This window comes from Vulpes lagopus, chromosome 5 (assembly GCF_018345385.1).
Source record: "Vulpes lagopus strain Blue_001 chromosome 5, ASM1834538v1, whole genome shotgun sequence".
NCBI classification, from domain to species: domain Eukaryota; kingdom Metazoa; phylum Chordata; class Mammalia; order Carnivora; family Canidae; genus Vulpes; species Vulpes lagopus.
The window spans coordinates 87177970-87201755 of NC_054828.1; the positions used below are offsets into that span (position 1 = coordinate 87177970).

General features: G+C 37.6%; 1 protein-coding gene across 2 annotated transcripts in view; it reads right to left on the minus strand.

The window, feature by feature from the left end:
• Window positions 1-5890: 5890 nt before the first annotated feature.
• Window positions 5891-23786, minus strand: part of LRRTM4 (leucine rich repeat transmembrane neuronal 4) — a 712850-nt gene continuing 694954 nt past the window's right edge. For both annotated transcript variants that reach the window (XM_041754109.1, XM_041754108.1), the window contains one exon: window positions 5891-6121. In XM_041754109.1, coding sequence (XP_041610043.1) covers window positions 5900-6121 — 222 coding nt within the window. In that variant the 3' untranslated portion in view covers window positions 5891-5899. The remainder of the gene's footprint in view (window positions 6122-23786) is intronic.

Here is a 23786-nt window from a genome sequence, read left to right on the forward strand (position 1 = left end):
CATGCAGAGAGCCCGATGTGGGACTTTACCCTGGGACTCCAGGATCACATCCTGGGCTGGAGGCAGGCGCTCAGCCACTGAGCCACCCAGGCGTCCCCCACTCTAACACATTTTAATCAGTTGGCTGGCTCTTGTAAGGAAATGACTTGGATAGGATGAGCCAAAGTCTATGTTTGTTTCTCTTATCTCCCCTTCCTGCCTGCACTCTCACTCTCTGTTTAAAGGGAGCCTCTCACCAAAGCACAAGAAATGAATGATACCACCTGAGGCCAGTGACTGATGAGGAACTTGTCAGCTCAGATAATAAAGACTGCCCACATTTCTGTGTGCTCTTTGGTGATTTATTATGATTTTACAATGTCACATACAGTAAGAACAATAGGCCTAATCTCCAAGGGAAGAGGAATTTTATATATGAAGAGATCTATTTTCCATTCATGATGCCAGGTTCTTATCATTTTAATTACTCATTTAATTCAGATGATTTGACATTTGCTTTCTTGGAGAGATTTAAATTTATTAGGCCCTTGATTAAAAAAAAAAAAAACACCACTGTGCAACTCAGAAGCAAGAGTACGTTATATCATTTGTAAATATGGAAATAGCTATTTGCTCAGGTACATGCTTTGTTGATAGACAAAGGAAGAACATTATTTAAATCAACATTTTCCAAGTCAGTTGTAGAGAACATTAGTTCTGCAGAATTTTGTTAGTTAGAAAATTGAGGAAGGGTATTGTGTTTGAACACATTTAGCAAATTCAGGGTTAAACAAAGTTAAATGGATTTCTTGACTACAATATTTCTAATATCCTTTAAATGTTAAAATGCCTTGTGAATTTACTAAGAAAGCTTTTTTCACATGCAACATTTTCTGAATTGAATATGGTCACGAAGACTTCTTTTATTGTTGTGGCTGTTGTTGCTGTTCTTTTTTTTTTTTTTTTTTTTTTTTTTTGCTTCTTTGCTTTCACAGATCTTCTGTAAGGGTTACACAACCCATTTTTGAAAATGCTCTTTATGTAAAAGTGTAGGCCTCTCATATTGCATGCTTGTATAATGCCTCAACTTGCTTTTAATCAATTCTTCAGCCTAGATTATCAACCTATAGAGATATAAATATCTCTGCTTTATGACAGTCATTCTCCAAATGTGGTCCACATGTGGTCCATATACCAGCTGCACCAGCATGACCTGGGGACTTGTTAGAAGGGAGCATTCTCAGACCCCACACTAGACCTACTCCTTTGGGGCCCACCAATCTGTGCTAAAAAGCCTTTTGGGTAACTGGTATATATACTGACATTTGAGAACCTGAAAACCACTGATTTTGCATATTAGAATCAGAATGAAGACTCAGATCTCAAGTAGAATGGGCATTTTTTTCGAAACTGGGTTGTACTCCTGGAATAGTGCAAGCTACACAAAAGAGGATGGGAAGTTGAGTAGTTAGTGAAGTAACAGATCAAAAGGATAGAGACCCTACAAAGGGGGAATACAAGCAGAAGCCAAGGCTAGCCAGCAGGTACATTGAATGTTTGAGTGACAGAGGTCATTTAGAAATCTGCAAAGCAGGCTTGAGTTCAGAGGCAGAAATCAGGTGCCTGGTAATAGAGGCAAAAGAAACACAGTGCTGAGCCTCAGAGGACCAGGATCCTAGAAATCTATCAAGGCAAGGGGAACTCTGAATTCCAGAGAACAAAATAGAAGGCAGCAACAGAATTTTGTTACATAACAATGCTGAGGCTGTGTCACTATAGGTTTGTACTTGGACTGAGTGAAATTAACATTTAGATTCAATGCTAGACAACTGAGTTTTGGAACTTGGACTGGGTATGAACTTCTGAATTAAAAACAATAAAATATTATATAACATTGGTACGGCAAATATGCCTGCATGAGAGTCCATGCGGCTTCAGAGGTTAGGAAGGTGCAGAGGTAGAGACCAGGACACAGACAAGTTATTGCCACAGGAGTGTTGGATTCCTCAGTTAAAAAATCGATTACCAACAATCCTGTCTGGCTGTCATTGGGCCTGTAGAGCAGAGTGAACCTGCTTCTCTTTGCTTCTCCTCCCTGCTAGATGATTTGTAATGCTTTATTACCTTTACTAAATGAATGGTCCTACCTTCAATTCTTCATTAAGCAAGGACATATGTTATGGATTGCATAATTTTAAATAGTCTGATTGCTATGCTTGTAGGTGTCTCCTTGAAGATGTGACATTGACACTAAGTTCCAGATGTGGTTTGACCAGTTAAACTTAGATGTCAAACAATAACATTCCTTGTTTTTGGACATTTCTATGATCTGTTTTTCTTTGGCAGTCTCATTACATCAAGTAACGTTAAACTATCTGTCAACCCAAATCCCCAAATTTAATTAACATACACTGATTATTCATAAAATGTAAAGGTTTACAGTTAAAAACTAGACTTTCTCCTCTTCCTCGGTTTCATGGCGCAGGGCGCTTTGGAGTGTAGATCTGCTATATCTGCACTCAAGCTACTGAGATAAGTATAGCAGACAGGCCAGTGAAAATTTAAACCACAGATACACATACATGTATCGGTCAAGCTTCTGAGTTTGGGTGTTTCCCTATTGCATGATACAATAAGAAAAAGTAAATTCAGCACTACCAAAAATTTTTATGAAAAAAGTTGATCAGGAATTTTGAATGATTGATTCTTCAAATCTGCATGTGTCATATTCCCAATTCTTTTTAGGCACTGCTTTAATGTTCTTCCTCTAAAATACTCCATGGTTCTCCTCAACCTGCAAATCTTTTGGAGGTTCAATAAAAATTATAGTATAAGGTCAAATTACTAACCAGGCCAGTCTTAAAATAAAGCATAACTTTTTTTGAGGTCTCTTTAATATTTCAACAGGAAAAATGAGTAGAATCAAAATAATGCCTGGCTTTTAGAAGACAGTGAAAAAAAATCTTAGTATTAGCTAGACCCAGAATAAGCAGAATTTCAAAATGCCTGTAGATAGGTGATATATTTCTTCTCCTGCACACTAAGAGAATACTATGTGTGCTATTTGACTTACCGGAGGCTCCCTTCCAATATGGTCAGAATTTAAACACTTTCAATGTTGAGGGAGAAGGGGAATTCTGGGGCAATTTGCCTAGCAAAGCACTTGAATAAACCAGAAATAGTGATGAAAGTGACCTTCATAGACAAGTTTGCAGACTGTGGTTAGGCGGCCAGACAATAACCTGAATGGTAACTAAAGCTTTGTATCCTCCTTGGTTATAACAGGTTTTCAGCACAGACATGATTGACTTTTGCACTTTAAGGATTAATAATATATTTTTTTCAATGCTGTTTTCTCTGAAAACCAACATGACCCCTCACATAATATAAAAAGCCTAGATTTTTCAACTAGTGACTTTTTGATGCCTACTCAAGCAAATTTTGTTTTTGTTTGTTTGATTTATTTTTGTCTAATTATCAAAAGATTTCCAAAGCTCAGTGTAAACTTTTTCTAGCATTTGTAAGTGAAAGTTTTCACATTCAGAGGGCATAGAATCTTCTTAATGCTACCCTACCCATTTCACTAGCTGTTCACTTACTTAATTCATGTTAAACTTGAAGTAATTATTGGCCAAGTATGACAGTTTTATTTATTTTTTTTAGTATGACAGTTTTAAATAACATGAAGACTGTCATCGATTTAGGGCTCTTTTTTTTTCCTATAAGAAACAGAAACAAACAGAAAAATTAAGCCAACTTTGATGAAAATTTTTCAGATATGACCTTCAATAAATCATCTAAGATGGGGTGGGGTGGTAGATGGGCTACATGAGTGATGTTAGATAAACAGACAAGGTGGGAAGAGTTAGAGAATCCTTATAATTCAGGCAAACACTCCAAAATGTTCTGCTACAATCTATTGAATAATTCTGAAAAGAAAAATCACAATGCCAAAGAATTTAACTTCTAAACTCATAGTCAATTCATTCTACTTGAATGGTTAGGAAACATATCTAGATATAATCCAGATTGTAAATGTTAACAGGGAAGTTACCAGAATCTGACAGCAAGAGCCCTGTGCTCCAAAGTGGAAAAACTTCCTTTGGTTGAATTGTCTTTAATATGACAAATATTTTTAGCAATTAAAATAGAATTTAACTTCAAGCATAATTTAAAATGGTGGTAAACTGGAATTACTTTGAGAAGAAAAAAAAACATGCTCAATACTCTATGCTAGTTTACTTTGATATGGAAGTATTCACAAGGCTCTTTAATCATTACTTTAGTAGAATTTGCAATTAAATGAATGCCAGCTATCAATTTAGTTCTTAAGAAATCCCACTAATATCACTGTATATTAGCACTTTTCAGAATGCAAAACCTGACCTAATAAAAGATGACAAAAATTTTATAGTTACATTTTGTTTTAAAAATAGGACTAGGCAAATTAGACCACTAGCTAGATCAAGATAATGCCCATTGTCAATCAGAGAGAATTGCTGACATATGGCATCAAAGCTCTAAGGAAGTCAAGTGAAAATCCTTCAACTGATATGTGTATAATTATCACCTTTGTTTAAAAAATGGGTGATCATTATGCTTCTTTCAGATTGTGATAATTTCTATAGTTTTCTTCTTCTGAAAGATTGCATAACCTCTAACCCTTTTATAGATACTACTCTTTTTTCCTCATATTGTTATATAATTTTTGAGTTACATCATAAGTTTCGAAAAAGAAATCTGTGTAAGGAGTTAATGCATATGCCACACCTCAAACTTTTCTACACCTTGTAGGGTCTCCCCACCTAATCATAGAACACACAGAAGCCATTTGGTAGATACCAACCGACACAGGCTAGAAGGATTTCACAACAAAGAGATAAAGCACTCAACATTAAGTGGGCTGTGGTATACCAACCACAAAATAATATATTTATTTTTCCAACATTTTCTCTTATTGAAAAAAAACTACACAAAAAAGCTAATTGATAATTAATTTAAAAAGCAATGTTATACATTATCCTGTGTTTAGAAATTTGTCACCTTGGCAGTTTCATTCATTGACCACATGGCCATTGTTTTTCATATGCCCATGTCCAAATGAGAAGATTCCTGCTGGTCTTTCCAACTGGAAGTCTGCACAGATCCCATTCAGAAGTCTTACATAGTGAAAACTCACAGTGAACATCGTGTGTCTTGAAGGATCATTCACCCAGATTTTACAGGATTTTCATTCTAGTTGTTTTGTCAAACTCTGTGGTCAACTGTGTTCTTTGTGGTCTGTAGTAAAGCAGATTTTCTTTTGGTACAACATAAGCTTTAATGCCCATATTTAGAATTGGAAACAGAATCACTTGACCGGCGGAGGGGGGGGGGGCCAGGGGGGAGAAAGTGAAAATTAAACCAAATAGGAAAAACAAACAAACAAACAAACAGCATTTTAGAGGGAAAGTGAAATAAAGCAATTGAAATCAAGTCTGAGAGTTACACACAGCTAACAAGGAAAACTGATTTGTTTCCCCAACTTCCCCCCAGTCCCAGGTCCCCACCCCCCACCCCTCCTGTGGTTCTCCAGCCCAGGAACCATGCAGTGTAGAAAAAGCAAATATACAAACAGACCTATATGTGGCTAGGGTGAAATCTATTTGTATAAGAACTCGACACTTTCACTATTTACATCCAGGAGGATTTTTGCTTGTTTCGTGTTTTGGAGCAAAGACAGTTCTATGGTTCTCCTGGTTACGCGCAGGTGCATCCGCTACCCTCTCCCGGCAGTTCCGTCCTTCCTTTGCTCCACGTCCTAAGTGTCTGGACAGGACGCATGAGCCCGCGTGCTTGCGCTGAGGACACCCATTCTCCTAGAGGACGCCGCCCTCTCCCCCCGCGCCCGGGTCCCCCCGCGAGGCCCGGGCTTCCGCAGTCAGTTTGCTATTCTTTCCAGGTAAATGGCCGGCGCCGCCGACCTGGCGATGGTGGCGATGAAGCCGTGGTCGCGCCCGAGCTCCAGGCTGGGGGCGTCGTCCTGCTCCGGGGACACGGCTTCGTAGCCCTTGTGGACGCGCAGCGGCTGGTGCGCCTGGCAGTAGCCCATCCCGGGCGGGTCGTAGCTGTAATAGGGCAGGGGCTTCACGTGGTGCGGGATCTGCTGCGAGGAAGACAAAGTCCCGTTAGGAAAATGCATGGGCAAGGTCAGAAGAGGACGCTCCTAGCATTCTACTCTGAGCTCTCCTGCCGTCGGTCTTAAGGCGTCCTCCGCCCATGCCCCTGCCGCTGTTAACCAGCAGCACACAAAATCAGCACCGTTGGTGTGGAACGCGGCATTGTTGTGCCCGGATAAGCCTTACATACGGTCTTACGTACAAAGTGTGTTATGTAGGTTTATAAACTTTGTAGCTGTGTGTGTATATCTATATGCACTTTATATAAAAGTGTGTAGATACTTCTTTACACTTTTACATAAGTGGGTGTGTGTATATATACACACATATATGTACGAATATGTATATGTATATAGATGCACTTTGTATGTAAAATCACAAAAATGTTTCCATGCTCAGTCCTATCATCTATCTCGCTATTGCCATCGAGAAAGTTAAAAACAACCTAAGTTCCCATCAACGGGGAATTTTAACATATATTGGGTAAATCCGTACACTTGTAGACAGACAATACAATGTTTAGGGAGTATCCATCTGTTATAATAAGGCGAGACAGGATATGAAGAGAAAACAATGTAAAAAGAATGTACGGTATGAGCCATTTTGTGTAAACGTAAGTAGAGTTGTTACTTCTAAAATATCTTTATATATAATTGAAATCTTTATTGTGAGCCTATATGTTTTTGCTTAAAATGTAAAAAAATAAGCACAATTTCCTAGAAATTATTTCTAACAATTCTGTAACAAAAGAACTTTAGAATCATGAAAGCGAGCATATCTTTGTATTCATAATATGTAATGTTATTCATTTCAAGCTAACAAGCCAAATATGTGTCTAATATTAGAATAATATACCTGAGTAATTGTCTATTGAAATCCCTTTAATAGGAAAAGCTAGAGATATCAAAATTATAGTTTTTTTTTTTCTTTTTTAGAGATAGTGAGAGCAAGGGAGGAGTGGCTGAGGAAGAGGGAGGCAGAGTCTTAAGTAGACTCCGTGCTTAGTGCAGAGCTCAACCCAGGGCACAATCTCATGACCCTGAGATTATGACCCGAGCCAAAATGAAGAGTTGGATGCTTAACCAACTGAGCCACCCAGGTGCCCCAAAATAGTTATTTTGATTCTGTGCAGCTTTTTATTAAACCACAAATTTCTGATAAAAAATGTGGCATAAGCTTATAGAAAGGAGAATGAAGATTGCTTAATTCTTGATATTACACTAGAGCATTTCTCATAACCCATTAGATCCAATCTGACACTCCTGGTTCACAGTCCACAGATGATAAAATTGCAAACCATTACTTTTCTGTCAGGCAAGAGTTGTGGCAGTTTAAACTATTGTCTCTCAGTCTAACCCACTGCTGTCATTGGCTATATGATGCCAGGCTGGGGTTCTACAAGCCACATTGCTGCTTGACCTTCTGCTCCCTGTTAGACTTGAACAGTGGGGCCACTAGAGAGAAATGGCAAGACTAGAGGAGATGGAGGGAACTGCTCCCATGATGCGCTCCCTCCCTGTTTTGTTCTGCTCCAGGGAACTACCTCAACGAGGCTCCTTTTATACTGGCTATAGCAGTGCCTTCCCACAACAGTGGGCCATTCCAGTTTGTAGTCTTCCTAACATTTGATCCCATCATGTCCTCCTCAGAGTCTCCAGCACCAAGGAAACGTGAAGTGCATCTCCACAAAGCTCCTCTTTCAAGCTCGTAATTTTACAATTCCAACTTTGTTTAGTCCCTTAGTCCCACAGGTGGTTGGGGTGGCAGTTACTATCTGAGGTTGCTTTCTGTTGCACTATGGCACTTTTAGCCTTTGCATGAACTTAGCTAACAACTGTACTTTTTTTAAAAAGGTTTTATTTACTTATTGAGTGTGTGTGTGTGTGTGTGTGTGTGCTTGTGCACACAAGCAGGAGAAAGGGGCGGAGGCAGAGGGAGAGCGAATCTCAAGCAAACTCCCTGCTGATCAGGGAGCCTGCCTGAGGGCTCTATCAAATGACCTGTGGTCATGATCTGAGCAAAAATTAAGAGTCAGATGCTCAACCAACTGAGCCACCCAGGCACCCCGATAACTCTGTATTTAATTAGCAATTCCTGTAAAATGCTTTGTTAAAATAACTGATAGGTTACCTGTCTCCTGATTATACTGTATCTGACTTTCTATAGGTTAAACTTCAGAAATCAAGCTGTTATAATTTTATAATTTGTTGTGAAGTTAATCCCCAAAGTTCTTATAGGTTAACTATTCTGTAGGAAGTTAACCAGTCTTATGTCTAACTTGGCAACCTTATTTTGAGAATCCATCCCTCCTATTACTATATAAATTCCTCAATCGTTCTTCAAACTAGGTCTTGTGTTTTCTTTCTGATATCCTCATCAATGTGTTCAGCAAAATTTTGACACAAATTCCTTATCTGTTTTCATGAGAATTGTGTTTTTAAACACCTCTATGCTTATAATGGTAAAAGTCACCTCCTCACATTTTTAAAGAAATAGATTAAAGCAATGTTTTCTATGATAGATCACAACTCATTAGTATTAAAAAATCAATGTAATGAATCCAGATAAACTAGAATTTATTGAATTGATTTAACTAGAATAGAAAGTATTAGTGTATTATGAGTAAGGGTAAGTTGCTTCATAAAAGTTTTGTTTCAAATTTGTGCCTGTTCATGAGTGTGTGTCTACTGAATCATCTTGTGACTTTTTTTTAAAACTGGGAATCATGATAAAAGATGCTTCTAAAAATACTCAAAGCACATAGATTGCAGTTTATTTTAATGTGATTAACAATAACTGGATAAATTCCCATCCTTTCTTTACTATTCTATTTTTTCTAACTCATATAATTCAGGTTTTCTTAGTCAGTGAGAAAATTAAGCCAATACATATTTCTTTATTTTTTGGATGAAACACTTTGCTTCTAATGGAAGGCAAGCACTATTTTCAGCAAGTATAAAAAAGTAGTAAAGGAAAAATAATTTCTCATCAAACAAGATGTTGATAAAATCTGGAATACACAACTCTGATCTCAAAAAAATCTGAATAAAAGCACTAGGTCAGATTTGTGATTGGAAAAGAGACGTTTTAGACATCAGACATTAATTTCTGTGCTGACAGTGAGAACAAGGAACAAATTATAGGACAATATGGTTGAATTACTAGATAATAAATATAAAGTTAGATCTTCTCTGAATGTGTGGTGGTTCTTTTCCTTTTTTCTTACCCATATAGACTTCTCCCTATAATGAGTACAGGCCCGGACATGAAATGTTTGTCAGCAAGTTCTATTTTAGGCCACCTCATAGGATTTTGCTGTGTGTCAGATAGGTAGAGATATCTGTGATTAGTGTCATGGGTCACCACAACTCTGAAAAAGCATAAAAATGCAACCACTTTGTTGTGACCCCATTTCAGCAGAAGAATTTTATGAAGACCTCCTTAAGAGTTACATAGTCCATTCTTACTTTTTTATTGTTAATAGGTAAAATAGTATAACTCTAGAACATTAAAAAGATCACCAAATTATTTCCAACGACAGCAACATTCACTGGAAATAGAATATTTGTTGCGTACCTTTGGATAAAGGAATGACTCATTGTCTCCAAATTAACCAAATTACCAAAAGACATCAAAACAAACATTAAGCAGGCATTCTGGTTTTGTCCACTGGCTGGTAGCACCATGGATAGCTGTCCTCTGGTCACTGCAATAAGAAGATGCTCTAACTACAAACATGGATGAGCCATAAATGCAAAGTGATACAGAGTCTCACAGACCCTTCTAAAACCAGATTAATCTACAGATGAAAACCATTAGCTCTTTTGTGAACATTGTTGAATTTTCAATGTGAAGTCCCAAAAGTTGAACTAAAGTGTTGGGAAAGAAAAATATCATATCTAAGAAACTATGACATTTATCTTCAACTAAAGTTGTTTCAAATGTCAAGGGACCTGTATTAAGTGTAGAACATCAGGTTTATATATTCCATCATCTCTGAACTCAGAAAATTTGTTTGCTATGACAGTTGGACCGGTTTATTTTTTTACTTCAGTGAACAAGGGCTCCTGCCATTTTCTCTATTGTATTTGAGGCAGGCTTAGGACCTCCAGCAGGATAAAAAACATTGTAAAACTCCCTCCTGCACAAGAGCCCAATAGCAGGAATTCAAAAGCTGTGTGAATTGGCAAGCTCTGAAAGGATATCTGAGATGTTTGCTCATTTACTCTTAAAGTCTATTCTGTGGGGCCCTGTGTAATCAACTGATTTTGTGATTCCTGAGAAGCTAAGAGACTGAGGTCTTGTACTTTATAGTAATAATGTACAGTACATTAACCACCTGGGTCCCTGTGTGTATCATTGTTTCCCTTCCAGCAGTCAAAACAAAGTATCCTTAAGTTCCCTTTAATGTGTATTTGATATTTTTGTAAATGTGTTCTTAGAGATTTTCCAAACGGCCCCTGTGTTCTATCAGCTCTCTGACGGACCTCATTCTGTGGCACAGCACAACAACACTACTTAAAGATGGCTTCATTCATATGCTTGACTGCTCATTGATTGCTTTGGAAGCTGCACTTTATTTACAGATAATAGATGTGGTGCATGGAATGAAGGAATCTCATTGGGGAAATATAGTATACCGAAATCCTGTCATTTGCTTCTCTCAAGAATATGAACACTTCAACTCAAATTGAATTTAAAGTTTTATAGAAGCACCGAAACTTCTATAGAGGCATATTTCATAACTAAATCTGAGGTAGGTTACCAAGAGGAAAGTCGTTATTACTAATTATAAGTCACTTTAATCTTGCTGAGTTTCCTGAGAATCCTCTGAAAATAGGGATAATAATGACATCTCAGTTGCTTCTATAAATTTCAGAGAACTCTGAAAAGTACTCCTTGTTTCTCAAGAAAGGAGGAATACACTGAGAAGACATATAACCACTCTAGTTTTACTCAACACTGACAGTGTCTCTCCTGGAAATGTTCCCTGTCTTTTGTCTTACAGTTTCTGTTTGAGAGATGCAAGGACACGAAGGGTCACAGAGTGGTTCATTAACAGAGGCTCTCAATCCTACTTCGTGCACTCAGAAGCTTAGATACCTTAGTGGATGTTCTGGTTTTCTGAAAATGTCATTTATACCTTTGCCTGTAACATGGTTTTCTTCCAACACGCTAGAGGGAGTATAAAAGGACACATTCCTCTCAATTACAGTGGCTCACAGAGTGAATGATTCAAAGAGTGAAGTGAACGAAAGAGAATGTGTTTAAATCTTAGGAGGAAGGGCAAAAGTATAGTGGGATATGCAGAGCTTCAAAAATCTACAAATTGATTCAGATCCTATAATTTTACATCCATAATAATTACATTTAAAATGAGAAATGAATGTGTCTGTGTAGTTAATGTGAGAGTAATGTGAAACGGACTCTTGATATATGTGATCATGAAAGGCTTTTGAAGTTCAGTTTTGTTATAAGCATGAAATTCCAATATCGTTACCCTCTTTTCTCAAAGGTATTAGCATTAGTTATAAGTAGTTTAATAGCCTGATCATTTTTAAATTACCATGCACTATCATTAGTCTTATTTATTAACTTTTCATGAACATTGTTCACATTTCAGTATGAGTTCTTTCAATTGAAGTCATAAAAAGTTGATTTTCAATTTCCTAAATGACATTTGGTCCCTAATTTTCTGAATTAAAGGGTAGTGTCTGACTACTCAGACCATTTAAAAAGTACCATCCTACAAAATCTAGATGAGGAATTCAATATAGTTGAATTGCTTAATGGAAATGGACACTTGGTTTATTGGAAATAAAATAGATTAAAAATGAAGGGCAATGGCTCAATGAGTATATATAGCTTAGCCATTATTCTATTCACTATATTAGCCTGTGACAAGAATTGACAGACTAAGAAAATGTAAACAAATTTGGTTAGAGGTTTTTTTCAGGAATTTTGACCAAAGCTGACAGAACCTCAGCCCATTTAAGCTAGTTGGATAAAAGGGAGTCTATGAGACTTACTCATAGACTCTAGGAAAGGATTTAGGAAATAAACAGAGGAGGAAGGATACCACTGGGTCTCAAGAACAACTGACACCAAGAACACAAATGTCACCCGGGGCCCTCTAAGTCAATCATGCCTGATAATCTCTACACATTGTATTCACATCCTGATTGCCAAATGGCTGCCTTCATCTGATTAAACACATGGCAGCAACAGCTCCAAAATTTTGCATGTAACCATCCATAGTAGATGCACAAATGACCATAGTTCTTTCTAGCTCCTCTCATCAAAATGTAGTATCTATTTCTCCTTGCCTTAAACACTGGCTGATTTTGTGATTTTCTTTGCCCAGGACAGCCTGGCAACAGCAATGCTGCATGTGTCCCAAGGTTCATAGGATCCTGGCCAAGTTAGCCATCACCATGTGAACAAGCCCAGGCTAGACCACTGGAGAATGGAAGGCTCTGTGAGCTGTGACATTGACAGTTCCTACAAACCTGATGTCATCTTTCATTTCTCAATTGAGAGAATTAAAATAACAATTACCCTTTCATAAATTTTGCCTAAATGTTAAGGTTTTGAATATCTAAAGGCACATCCAAAAAGGAGACTCAATGTAAGTAATGAATCTAATCAATTCATCAGATTACATTATTTAATCCTGTTCTACAATAAAACATTCTTATTCATTGTTTTTATTTTATTTTATTTTTCTTTAGAGATTTTATCTATTCACTGTAGAGAGAATGAGAGAGCATGCTCAGGAGTCCATGAGCAGAGAGAGGGGCAGAAGGGGAGGGAGAAGGAAAGGAAGAAAATCTCAAGCAGACTCTGTGCTGACCCTAAGATGGATCTCACAACCTGACATCCTGACCTGAGCCAAAACCAAGAGTTGGAAGCTCAACTGACTAAGCACCCAGGCTCCCATCTTATTCATTATTTTAAAATGCAGGCTTGCTTCTTAATTAGAAGACATCAATTATCTAAGTATTAGTTTCCACTAATCAAAAAGTAAAACTATTATATCACCTTATATTACATATAAAACATTCACTACAAAGCTTATTTTAAAGCACAATCTTGAAAAGTACCTTGAACTCAAGGTCAAAATGGAAATCTGAGCCTTGATTGTTCTCTTCCCAGGCTGGCACTCAAACGGACAATGTTTTTTATTTAATAGATGTTTGTTCATTTTTCCACCACTAAATAAAAAACTCTTGGACATTCCTATAACACAGAGTAGAGAGGAGAATGAATTAAAAGAAAAATGAGGGATCCCTGGGTGGCGCAGCGGTTTGGCGCCTGCCTTTGGCCCAGGGCGCGATCCTGGAGACCCGGGATCGAATCCCATATCAGGCTCCCGGTGCATGGAGCCTGCTTCTCCCTCCGCCTGTGTCTCTGCCTCTCTCTCTCTCTCTCTCTCTCTCTCTGTGACTATCATAAATAAATAAAAATTAAAAAAAAATTAAAAAAAAAAAGAAAAATGTACCAGCATACGATTCAGTGAAACTGGAGGGAAAGCTGGTTCAGACTGGGAAAAGGTCCTCTGCAGGACTATGGTACACTCACTTATCTTTGAGTGTCTGGGATTGGTGAGGTAGGAAGAAAAATCAGGGTCTGGGGGCAATCCCTGGCCATGAGTAAAATCAGGAGAACATCAGAGGTTGAGAATGAGGATAATAAGCCTCACTTTCAGGATTCATATTGTGGAATATGAAGTAGAGCAAGGGTATGCCTGTACCAGAAAATTTATCTTCTATTTAAGGAAATGGTGAGTTCTTCAGGTGACGAAAGTAAAACAAAACTTCTATGTCTGCCATTTTATTTCTTTTATTCAGCTGCCTTTACCATTAGCCGCTCCCCAAGACGTTGCCATCAACTGGTTCACTAATTAAGCAAAGCCTATTTCCTTAAAAAAGAGGCCCATGTAATCTCTGACATCCTAACATGATCAGTATACATACGAAGACTTTATGCCATAAGTAGTAACTCTGATAGAGAAGAATCTCCAGAAGTGAGATTCAAGAATTCAAGAGAAGATGATAAATCTAAGTGATTAGTGACAAGGTCAAGATTTACTAAAAACGCATGAACTAGAAACAATTGAAAATGCATTCTTGTTGAACCTCAACATCTCAACATTGCTTGGCTGCATGATAGATATTCACGTTATTTGTTGAATGAAAGAACAATAACAATCTTATCTTTCTCACACTTTGTTTTAAAGATTAAGTGAGTGATAATTGTGAAAAAATCTAAAATAATCTATTAGTATTTGTCAAACATTCATTATATTTATTGATCTTTGTTTTTAAAATCTCTAAAGAAAAACAAAAAGACAATGGTGCAAATTGATAACTATTCTACTTCCATTTTATTTATGGGCTGAAGTGTGTACAAAGTAGCTCTAGCTTGCAAAATATACAATACTAAACACATGGCATTTGGCTTTTTATCTTGACGGGACTCTTCGGGCCATTTTAAACTTAAGTTCTGACAAAAGTTGCTTGCGAGCATTTGCTTTTATTGTTCTGTTCTTATTTAAAGACAGGGATGTGTACTATTTGTGCACTCATGGTTGTCCAAATTTTAACTTTTAAGTCAGTCATGGGATAACAGAACAGAACATCCACTTACATCTTTATTGCTCTCCTACCAGGCCGCCTTGTTTGTGAGGTGTCCAGAGAGTTGATTAAGTTAACAAATGAGGTACTAGCTGTTCTTTGAAGTTGGCTTTGACTCCATTAACTGGAAAGCTTATTACATTACCAGCACTCTCAGTGTTCAGTGAGGTTTTGGGCTAATGAGCTGGATTAATTAGCTAGTATTAACTTCTAAAGGCTCTCCTTCTTGTTTTGGCCTCTGAATTTGAAAGAGTAAGAACTCCCTAATAGTGCACGACAAGCAAACATCCCATTGACGTGAAATCCATATAAATACCTCAATAAAACATAGAGACAACACAATTTTAAAACTCACATCTTTCCCCTCTGAAAAAAACTGTGGAACTATCAATGATATACAATGATGCACAGAAGACGAGTCTTGCCTGAAACAAATGACAGTGATCACACCTGAGCCCAATCTACTACTGGAAACTTAAAAACAAAACCAAACAAAAGAAAACAAACAAAACCAAAACTTATCAGCACATGTAACAGATTCAATGTAAGATTTACTTTGCAATCTCAGAAATTTAGAAAGGGAGATAAACCAGAAGCAGCAGGAATGCCAACACCAGGAAGGTGTGAGCAGAAGCATTAGAGATGTTTTCCTCCTAGGTTCATTTTCGACTTCTCCACAATGTTCAGAGTAGCTTACTTCTAGTTTCCAAATGAGTTTTTGTAGTATTCTGTACAGTTCTTTGTATAAAATTCTTAATAGTGTCCTTAACTTGTTTTATGGAAGAGCATGTATCTTGTCTAGTCCAAAAGTGACTGATTTGTTCGGCTTTTGAAGATACACTACCTTTGTGATCCTCCCCAAACACGCAATTCAATAGTACAGTGGGTTTTCAGTAAAAGCTAGAAATGTTTTAAAAACGTAAAAATAAAATGAAATGAAATCTTATATAAGGAAGGTGATTGAATTTCTTGAATTCATGTATCTTTTCATCCCAAGGTAAAAGTTTAGAACCAAATGACAATTACAAAAGGAAGAAAAGCCCAGAAGGACATGCACCTTGATAGGATGAGTAACCTGATTCTAACAGAGTTTAAATAGAACTTCTTGGGAGACTGACTGATACTAATGAAAAGAGACATGGCAATATATATTTAATTACAAAAATAGGAGGAGCCCATTTAGAAAATACAATTAAAATTGTTATTCTGATTGACTATATATACATATGTATATATATATATATATATATATATTTAGAACAACATGGCAGAGTGATGATAAATAATATTGGTCTCATATTTTTAATAAAATGTGTTAAGCTCTAGGCTACTGCCGGGATCTCTGCCACAGTGTATATACTATTAAGGAGTAATTATATATAGTGAATTTGCCATAATAGTACACTTATTGATGTATCTATTCATCCACATAGCAAATATTTATCACTGAGGTTAGCTAACTTTTTCAGGGAAGGGCCAGTAGTAAATATTTTAGTCTTGTACCCATGTAGTCTCTATCACAACTAGTAAACAACTCTACCATTGTAACAGGAAAGTAGGCTTAGATAAAATGATAACAGGTGAGTGTGGCTCTATTCCAATAATAATTGATTTACAAACACTGAAGTTTGAATTTCATGGCACTTTCAGATGTCAGAAAACATCTTCTTTTGATTTTTTTTAACCAGTTAAAAAATAAAAACTATTTAGCTTGGGGCTGATTTACCAAGCTAGGCATTATGGCAGGTGCCAGGTAAGTGAAGAAGAATAGCATAAAGGTGCCTACTGAAAGAGCTCCTCAGAACTGATAGAACAAGATAGACCTGATTCTAATTCTCTATATTTGAAACTGCATAATCCAGATCAGCGAAGAGAGGGAGAAAAAGCACTCCCAGCCGGTGGGCACTGCAGGTTTTCTTGTGAAGATCCAGGTTTTCCACTCCGGAAAAAAGCTCTCAGTGGATCCCAGACAAAGAGCTAGACCCATACAACTTCCATACTTAGAAGTCAGACTTGAACCTCCAGGTGGGAGTTCTGAAGTCACCATTCAGGTCATTTAGATCAAACATGTTCTGGAAGAATAAACGCCCAATGACCTTTCAGTGAAGATCTTAAGCAACACTCAAGCCCATGAACCTGCCCCTGGATATATGACAGCTTATAATGCGAGACCCGAGGGAACTTTAGTGCTTTTGTAAAAGAGGGTAAGTTCACGGGGCATGTAACCATAAACAGTTTTTGTTTTGTGGAGAAGTTAAAAAGCCTTCTATTTCTCTATCTCAACAAGCCTTTTCCCGTATCTGGGCCTTTGTACTTGCCATTCCTTTTGTCTGGGATATTCTTCCAACTCTTTTCAGTAGGATTATGCTGATCTTTTGAGTCCCTGCTTAAATGTCATGTTTCTAGAAGGGCCTTCCCTAACCACCTTGTCTAAAATGCCACTCCCTCCCTACTCACACATATAAGCCATTCCCTGATTTAATTCCCTGTTTATTTTCTTCACAGCATTTATCAAAATGTTAAATATCTGTGATCATGTATATCTTTGCTCCCTTACTGATTCTTTCTCCTAGTGTAAGCTCCATACTATCACAGAATGTTTCTGATTGCTTTGATGCTGCCTGGCTAGAATATTTCAATAAATGTGTGCTGAAAGAATCCGAATTTACAAGAAATATTTGTTAGAGGATTGGGTTTTATTTGGAAGAAATTTGTTTCCAAAACTGTAAACTTCCTTTCCTTTGTCTTTTTCCACTGTCCCTTACCTATTCTTTGCTTTGAATTTAAACACAGACCTAGGATGGCACACAAACACTTCTTATCTGCAAATAGCTGCATGCCTGGCACTGTGTTGAGAGCTAAAGATATTAGAATGACTAAAGGTGTCCATAACCTTAAGGAACCCATAAACTACTGTGGACGACAAAAAAGTGTGCAGATTTTTGCTATGTGGCATAACTTATAGTATAGTGCAATAGTAGAGGTGTATGAAAACTGAGAAGGGAAGAAAGAAGAGGGAGTAAGATGCTTATCAGGTGGTTTCTGATCCAAAGAATGGATGCTTATGAAGTCACCAGTAGAAAGCCTGGTATTATATATGGCTTCTATTTACAGTCAGCATGTCTGCTACTGTTGCCATGGCACATGGCTTCCCGTGTGCCATTGGAGCCCACTGCCCAGGTTAGCCTGTTTTAAATCTTAACAGTCTATCCAACTTACCCACAACTTGCCCTTGTAGGGAATGGATTCCACATCCTCAATCTCTTCCACCACTATTTCCACTTCTCAGTCCAACACTGCCTTAGTCTCTTACAGCTGAAGCATCCCTACATTGTGATGAGCAGCTGAGACTGACCATAGCTCTGGGGCAGGACACTGAGACAGCTGTTTTCTCAGCTGCTGCTGCTGAGAAAGCAATCAACCCTTGCCACCCTTAATGAATGCCAAGAAATGGAGATCCTCACCTTCCTTTTCATGTACCATTTGGGATTTCATCAACCATACAAACTGCCCTTAAAACAGTGGTTCTCAGGCCGGGCTGCAGCTCTGACACCTCTATGGTGATTTTAAAAGTACTTACATCTGGTCCTTATCCCAGATCAATTAAATAAAAATTTCTGGGGTAGGTCCCAGGCCACCCTATTTTTAAAAAGCACCCACTCAAATGTGCAACCAAGGTTGAAAACACTACTTCTTGTTAAATTTAGATTGCTTTCCTTTAAAGATGCAGGCCCAGCAGGGAATACACAATATGATTTACCTAATTCCCCACACCTGCCTAGAGACTGCCTGGCTCACAGTAAAGCAGATTACTTCCCAATCTGAAGTTACCAATCACGGTGCACATATGTGCGTGTTTTACTCTCCAATTAAAATTTCCTTTTTCTTAAGTTCAATTCATTGCTACTAATTATTCTGTCTCACCCATTGCATTTCGTCACTTGGCCCTATTCGTATTCTTGTAGGTGATTATCCTGCCAGGCTTTTAGTTATGATCAATTTGGTTTTATATATATATATATATACGCACACACACACATATATATATATTCTACTATTTTGTCTAAAGTTAGATGTAATTCAGTTGGGTAAGTTTAACAACTACCATTATACACATGTTTTTTAAGTAGCTACTTGTAGGTGAATTTACCTTGCCTTGATGGCAAAGTGCCCATAAATGTTCAGTCAGCTGGAGAGCTCCTTTGGCTAAACATTTTCACAATCTATTTCTTTTATTTTAATTTTTTTTTAAGTAATTTAATTTACTGGGATGGTAGTAATAGCCCATTCCACTTTGCTCTATGGGGAAGAAAGGATATTTTTATCTACTTAAAAGCTAATAAAGACTCCCACTGTTGAAAAATACTCAAACCTCCCAATTATTTCCATCAAGCGATAAATTTAGAAGAAAAGAAAAAGAATTAAAACCCAAAAGTGGTAGCAAGTAAGCAATAATGACTAGGAGAAACTTAGGGAAGGATCATTAAATCCATCTTTGGTTTAAAGCAACCTGATGTTCATATGCAGAGGGGCCTATAAAAAGGTGTCTTCCGCCACTGGAAAAAATAAGAGTTGACATATAATTGATGAAATTCACCATCTATGGTAGTAAATTATCGAAGGAAATGATCTAGGTTGTGAGACCATAAAGAACACCTTGAAGGAGCTATTCTCCCACTTGCCACCCACCACCCCCAACTCCCGGCAGCTGCCCACCGAAAGATCACAGGACTTATTTGTCTGCTGGTATCATGCTCCCTGATGGACTACCATGGTCATATGCCTATATATTTCCCTAGCATTACAGAGTATTAATTTTGCAGACTTCCTGTTGAGTCTTTTTTTCAGAAGGAAGCTAATCCGAGGAGCTGAGTTTTTTGACATATTCCAGAGGAGTTGAGTAAATCCATCATGCTGCACTTTGTTTTTCTCTTTGGTCAACCCCAAAATATAACTCCTTCTGAATATCTATTCTGCCTCTACATCATTCCTATAATACTCCACTTTTCTTCCCCACCCATTTTTTTCTCTTTTTTCTCCCAAACCACTTCAGTGAAGGCATGTAGCTTTATTATGATTCAGATACACTTGATTTATGACCATCTAACCTGGACATTTGTAATCTCTTACCATTTTCTAGTTCTCTGTGTTTCTCCTAGATTCTGACCTTTGGGTGTGTGACCCTAGTCAGAATATTTAGCCCAGATTTGGAATTTCTCAACTCTCTTAACAATTTAAGTTGGAAGTTCTTATTTCTGGAAAAATATATATATATAATTTATTTATTTCATTTGAGAGAGAATGAGAGTATGAGCAGGAGGGGCATAGAAAGTCATAAGCAGACAGCCCACTGAACGTGAAGCCTGATGTGAGGCTCAGTCTCAAGACTCTGAGATCACACAATCTAAGCCAAAACCAAGAGAGGGACACTTAACCAACTGTGCCATCCTGGTGCCCCTGAGCTATAACTTAATGTAGATAAAACATAGCCGTTATTAAGAAGGATCACATTCATTGAATCTTAGTAAAAATGCTCAAGGAATAACTAATTTTTATAGTGCCACTGAATTATGGTTTATTATTAAATAATACCACACATTTATTATAAATAAGTTATGTATATCTTGCTATTATAAGTTTGTTAAAAATCAATTATTATTTCATCATGAACTTAGACCCTCAGGGAAGTCCTACATTCTTGGAACAAAGTCTAGCATTGAGAATTTGATAGAAAAAGAGCTCATGGGACGCCTGGGAGGCTCAGTGGTTGTGTCTGCCTTTGGCTCAGGTCATGATCCCAGGGTCTGGGATCAAGTCCTGCATTGGGCTCCCCACAGGGAGCCTCTCTCTCTGTGTCTCTCATGAATAAATAAATAAAATCTTAAAAAAAAAAAGAGCTCACAATAGTCTTAGATACATATAACTTTATGGGGATTCTATATGACAACCCAAAATACCATTTTCTAGGATGGCAAATAATTTGTATTTAACTAAGGGAAAACATGAAAAGGGCCCATTATCTTTTTAGCTAAACATGTAGTAAAACCTCACTGATGCAGACTAATTAAGAGATGATCACTCAGGGAGAATTATAAATTATATAGCATTTTAGAAAGTTGTAGTTTACTTCACTGGGTTTAACCTAAGGTCAACAAGCTACTACTGTGTATAGACAATGCACATTCCCACTTCTATCTCCTTGATGGGTAGGATGTTTATGTCATATGACTTGTGGTAAAGAAAAAAGTTTGTATAAGTGGGCCCCGGGAAGATTGGAGAGAAAAAAAGAGGTAATGGAACAACATTCCATTCCTGTCTATCGCGTCTGATCAGCAGGTTGATGAAAAGGTTTGTGAAGGATTTTGTGACACACTGAGTACTCAAGGAGGTATACGCTTGTAAAGGAGCCCTTTCTCCCTTTTTTCTGTGGAAGAGTAGCACTCTTGCATCTCTTGCCTCATCAGTGTTCTCACAGTGGGGCACTATTACAGACTCAATGTACATGTCCTCCATCTGATTCATACGTTGAAGCCCTAACCCCCAGTGTGACTGCTTTCGGAGATGGGGTCTCTAAGGATGTAATTAAGATTAAGTGGGTTATAAAGGTGAGATCTTGAGTGCATATAAAGGTCATGTAAGCACACCGTAAGATGCCTATTAGCCAAGAAAAGGGATCTCAGAATGAAACCTACCTTACCAACACTTTGATTTCAGACTTCCAAGTCTCTAGAACTGTTGTTTAGATCATCCAGCCTATGGCACTTTGCTATGGCAGCCTGAGGTGACTAATACAGAGACCATCACTGTGAAGTGGTGAGGCTTTGCATAAAGATGGATGGATGTTGTCACAATGATGGAAGCAATATGGCTGAAGCTGATGAACCATTTTGTGAGAAAGTATTGTTACTTCTTTTGCAGACCTCCAGAAAAAATTTCTTGAGAGAGATGAGTGAAATCTTGCTCTTTAATAGCAGAGTATATGGGCTTCAGTGGTATTTATCTGATTTATTAATGCTGAACCACAAAAATGAGTATATAGGCTATCACAAGATGCTGAGATTTCCCTTCTGGGAAAATCTCTCAGTTTAGGGCATAGTTAATGGGAGCATGATGATTTACATTCTTCTTTTTGAACATCTTCCCCATCCTCCATTATATAATATTTATCTTTATACTATTTAAAGTAGGCTGGATCTGGAAGGAGGTTATACATAAGGGGAGTCTTTCCTTCCTTGTACCTTATTTTTAATGCTCACTTGGAATTCAGGCTGGAGACATTTATATTTATCTAGGCTGTCATTCTTATAAGTGTCCGGCTGGAGACCAGGACACCAACACATTTTCCTAAGATACTACAAGCTGTGGTGCTCCTTATCTTTTTATGTTACCCCAAAGGCTCATGACTATTAAAAATGGATCAAGGTAACTCTAAATTACTGCATATCTTAACACTGAATTTTCGTCATTCTCCTTTTGTCCCCTCAAATATTTTCCCACCCTTCCATACCTTGCCTTGTGCCTAAAGAGGCTCATTCTAGTACCCAAGTCCCTTCTTATCTGGCTTTGATTAGTTTCCGTAATGAGAGCCATTCAGTGGTATTAGGACAAGGGAGGTCAGAGCATTTATTCCTTGCTACTCATTCTGGTCATGCTACTGTTCTAGAGTCGCTGATTCCTTCTACAGCAGCAATTCACAATTGAGAGCAATTTTCCCTCCTGGGGAACATTTTGCAAAATCTGGAGGTATATCTATTGTCAAAATTGAGGTTGTCAAAACAAGAAGTTGTCAACACTGAGATATTACTGGTATCTAGTGGGTAGAAGCCAGGGATGCTATAAACATCCTACAATGTACAAGATATCCCCGCACAACAATAACAACAATTATCTGTTCTAAATGTCAAAGTGCCACTGTCAAGCTACCTTTTTACTATACTCACAGATTCTTTTAGATGAACCCTCAAGATGAGCCCTCTTTTATAGACATAGCTTCCACTTGGATCTGATAACAAAGTATCTTTCCTTTGCCCTTTCTGGCCAATGAGTGGGAATGGGTAGCAGCTCCCTCCTGCTGTTTCTATTAGAATTCTTCACCATCTTCTGTAGATCTCGCCTTAATGCAGCTCCCCCTTTTTTATTTTTCTTTTTTTAGCTCCCCCTTTTTTAAAATAAAATTCTCCTTATTAAACTCTCACTTCTTAAAGTTTATTTATTTATTTATTTATTTACTTACTTACTTACTTACTTACTTAGTAATCTCTACACCCAGTATGGAGCTGGAGCTCATGACTTTGAGATCAAGAGCTGCATGCACTTCTGACTCAGCCAAGCAGGTGTCCCTAAACATTCTTTGATTTAAACTTTTGAGTATGCAGTATTTCTTTGTAGGACTCTAACTGGCATGGAGTTTTAGGCTTAACATGCATGAGCATTTAATATCATGTTTATTTTTCTTAAATAAGAGGTGGAATGGCAAACTTTCACCAGTACTAATTACAAATATTTACTGAGTGATGTCTCTGTGCTACCCATCTATATAAGTGCTTGCTGTCAATTAACTCCTTTATTCTTCACGAAAAGCTCTACAATTTGGGTGATAATAGGTTTCATGGTAAAACTACAGAACATGAGTGAAATGACTTGCCTGAGGTCATATACTGAAAATGGCTCTCTAGCCTGGGTGCTTAATACTATGTCAAATAGACATTTTTTGTCTTCAGAAATAAACCATTCTATAATATCTGCAACACAGAAAGCTGTAGTTGTAGTTGGCTCTAGTGAATCATTTAAATGTGAATCACAAAGAAAATTTCAGAGTGGCATCCAATGCAACCCTTGATGGCATTCTATACTCCCACTTCCTTTTTTTAGTCTTTCTTTTATTTCTCTGTCCTTACCTTTTCTTGCCTCCTGTATTTCCTCTCTTTTTCTTTTTGTTTCTCCTTCCCCTTTATTCTTGCATGCCTCTTCACTTCTATTCTTTCCTCTCTTTGCCTTGCTTAATTTTGTAAAA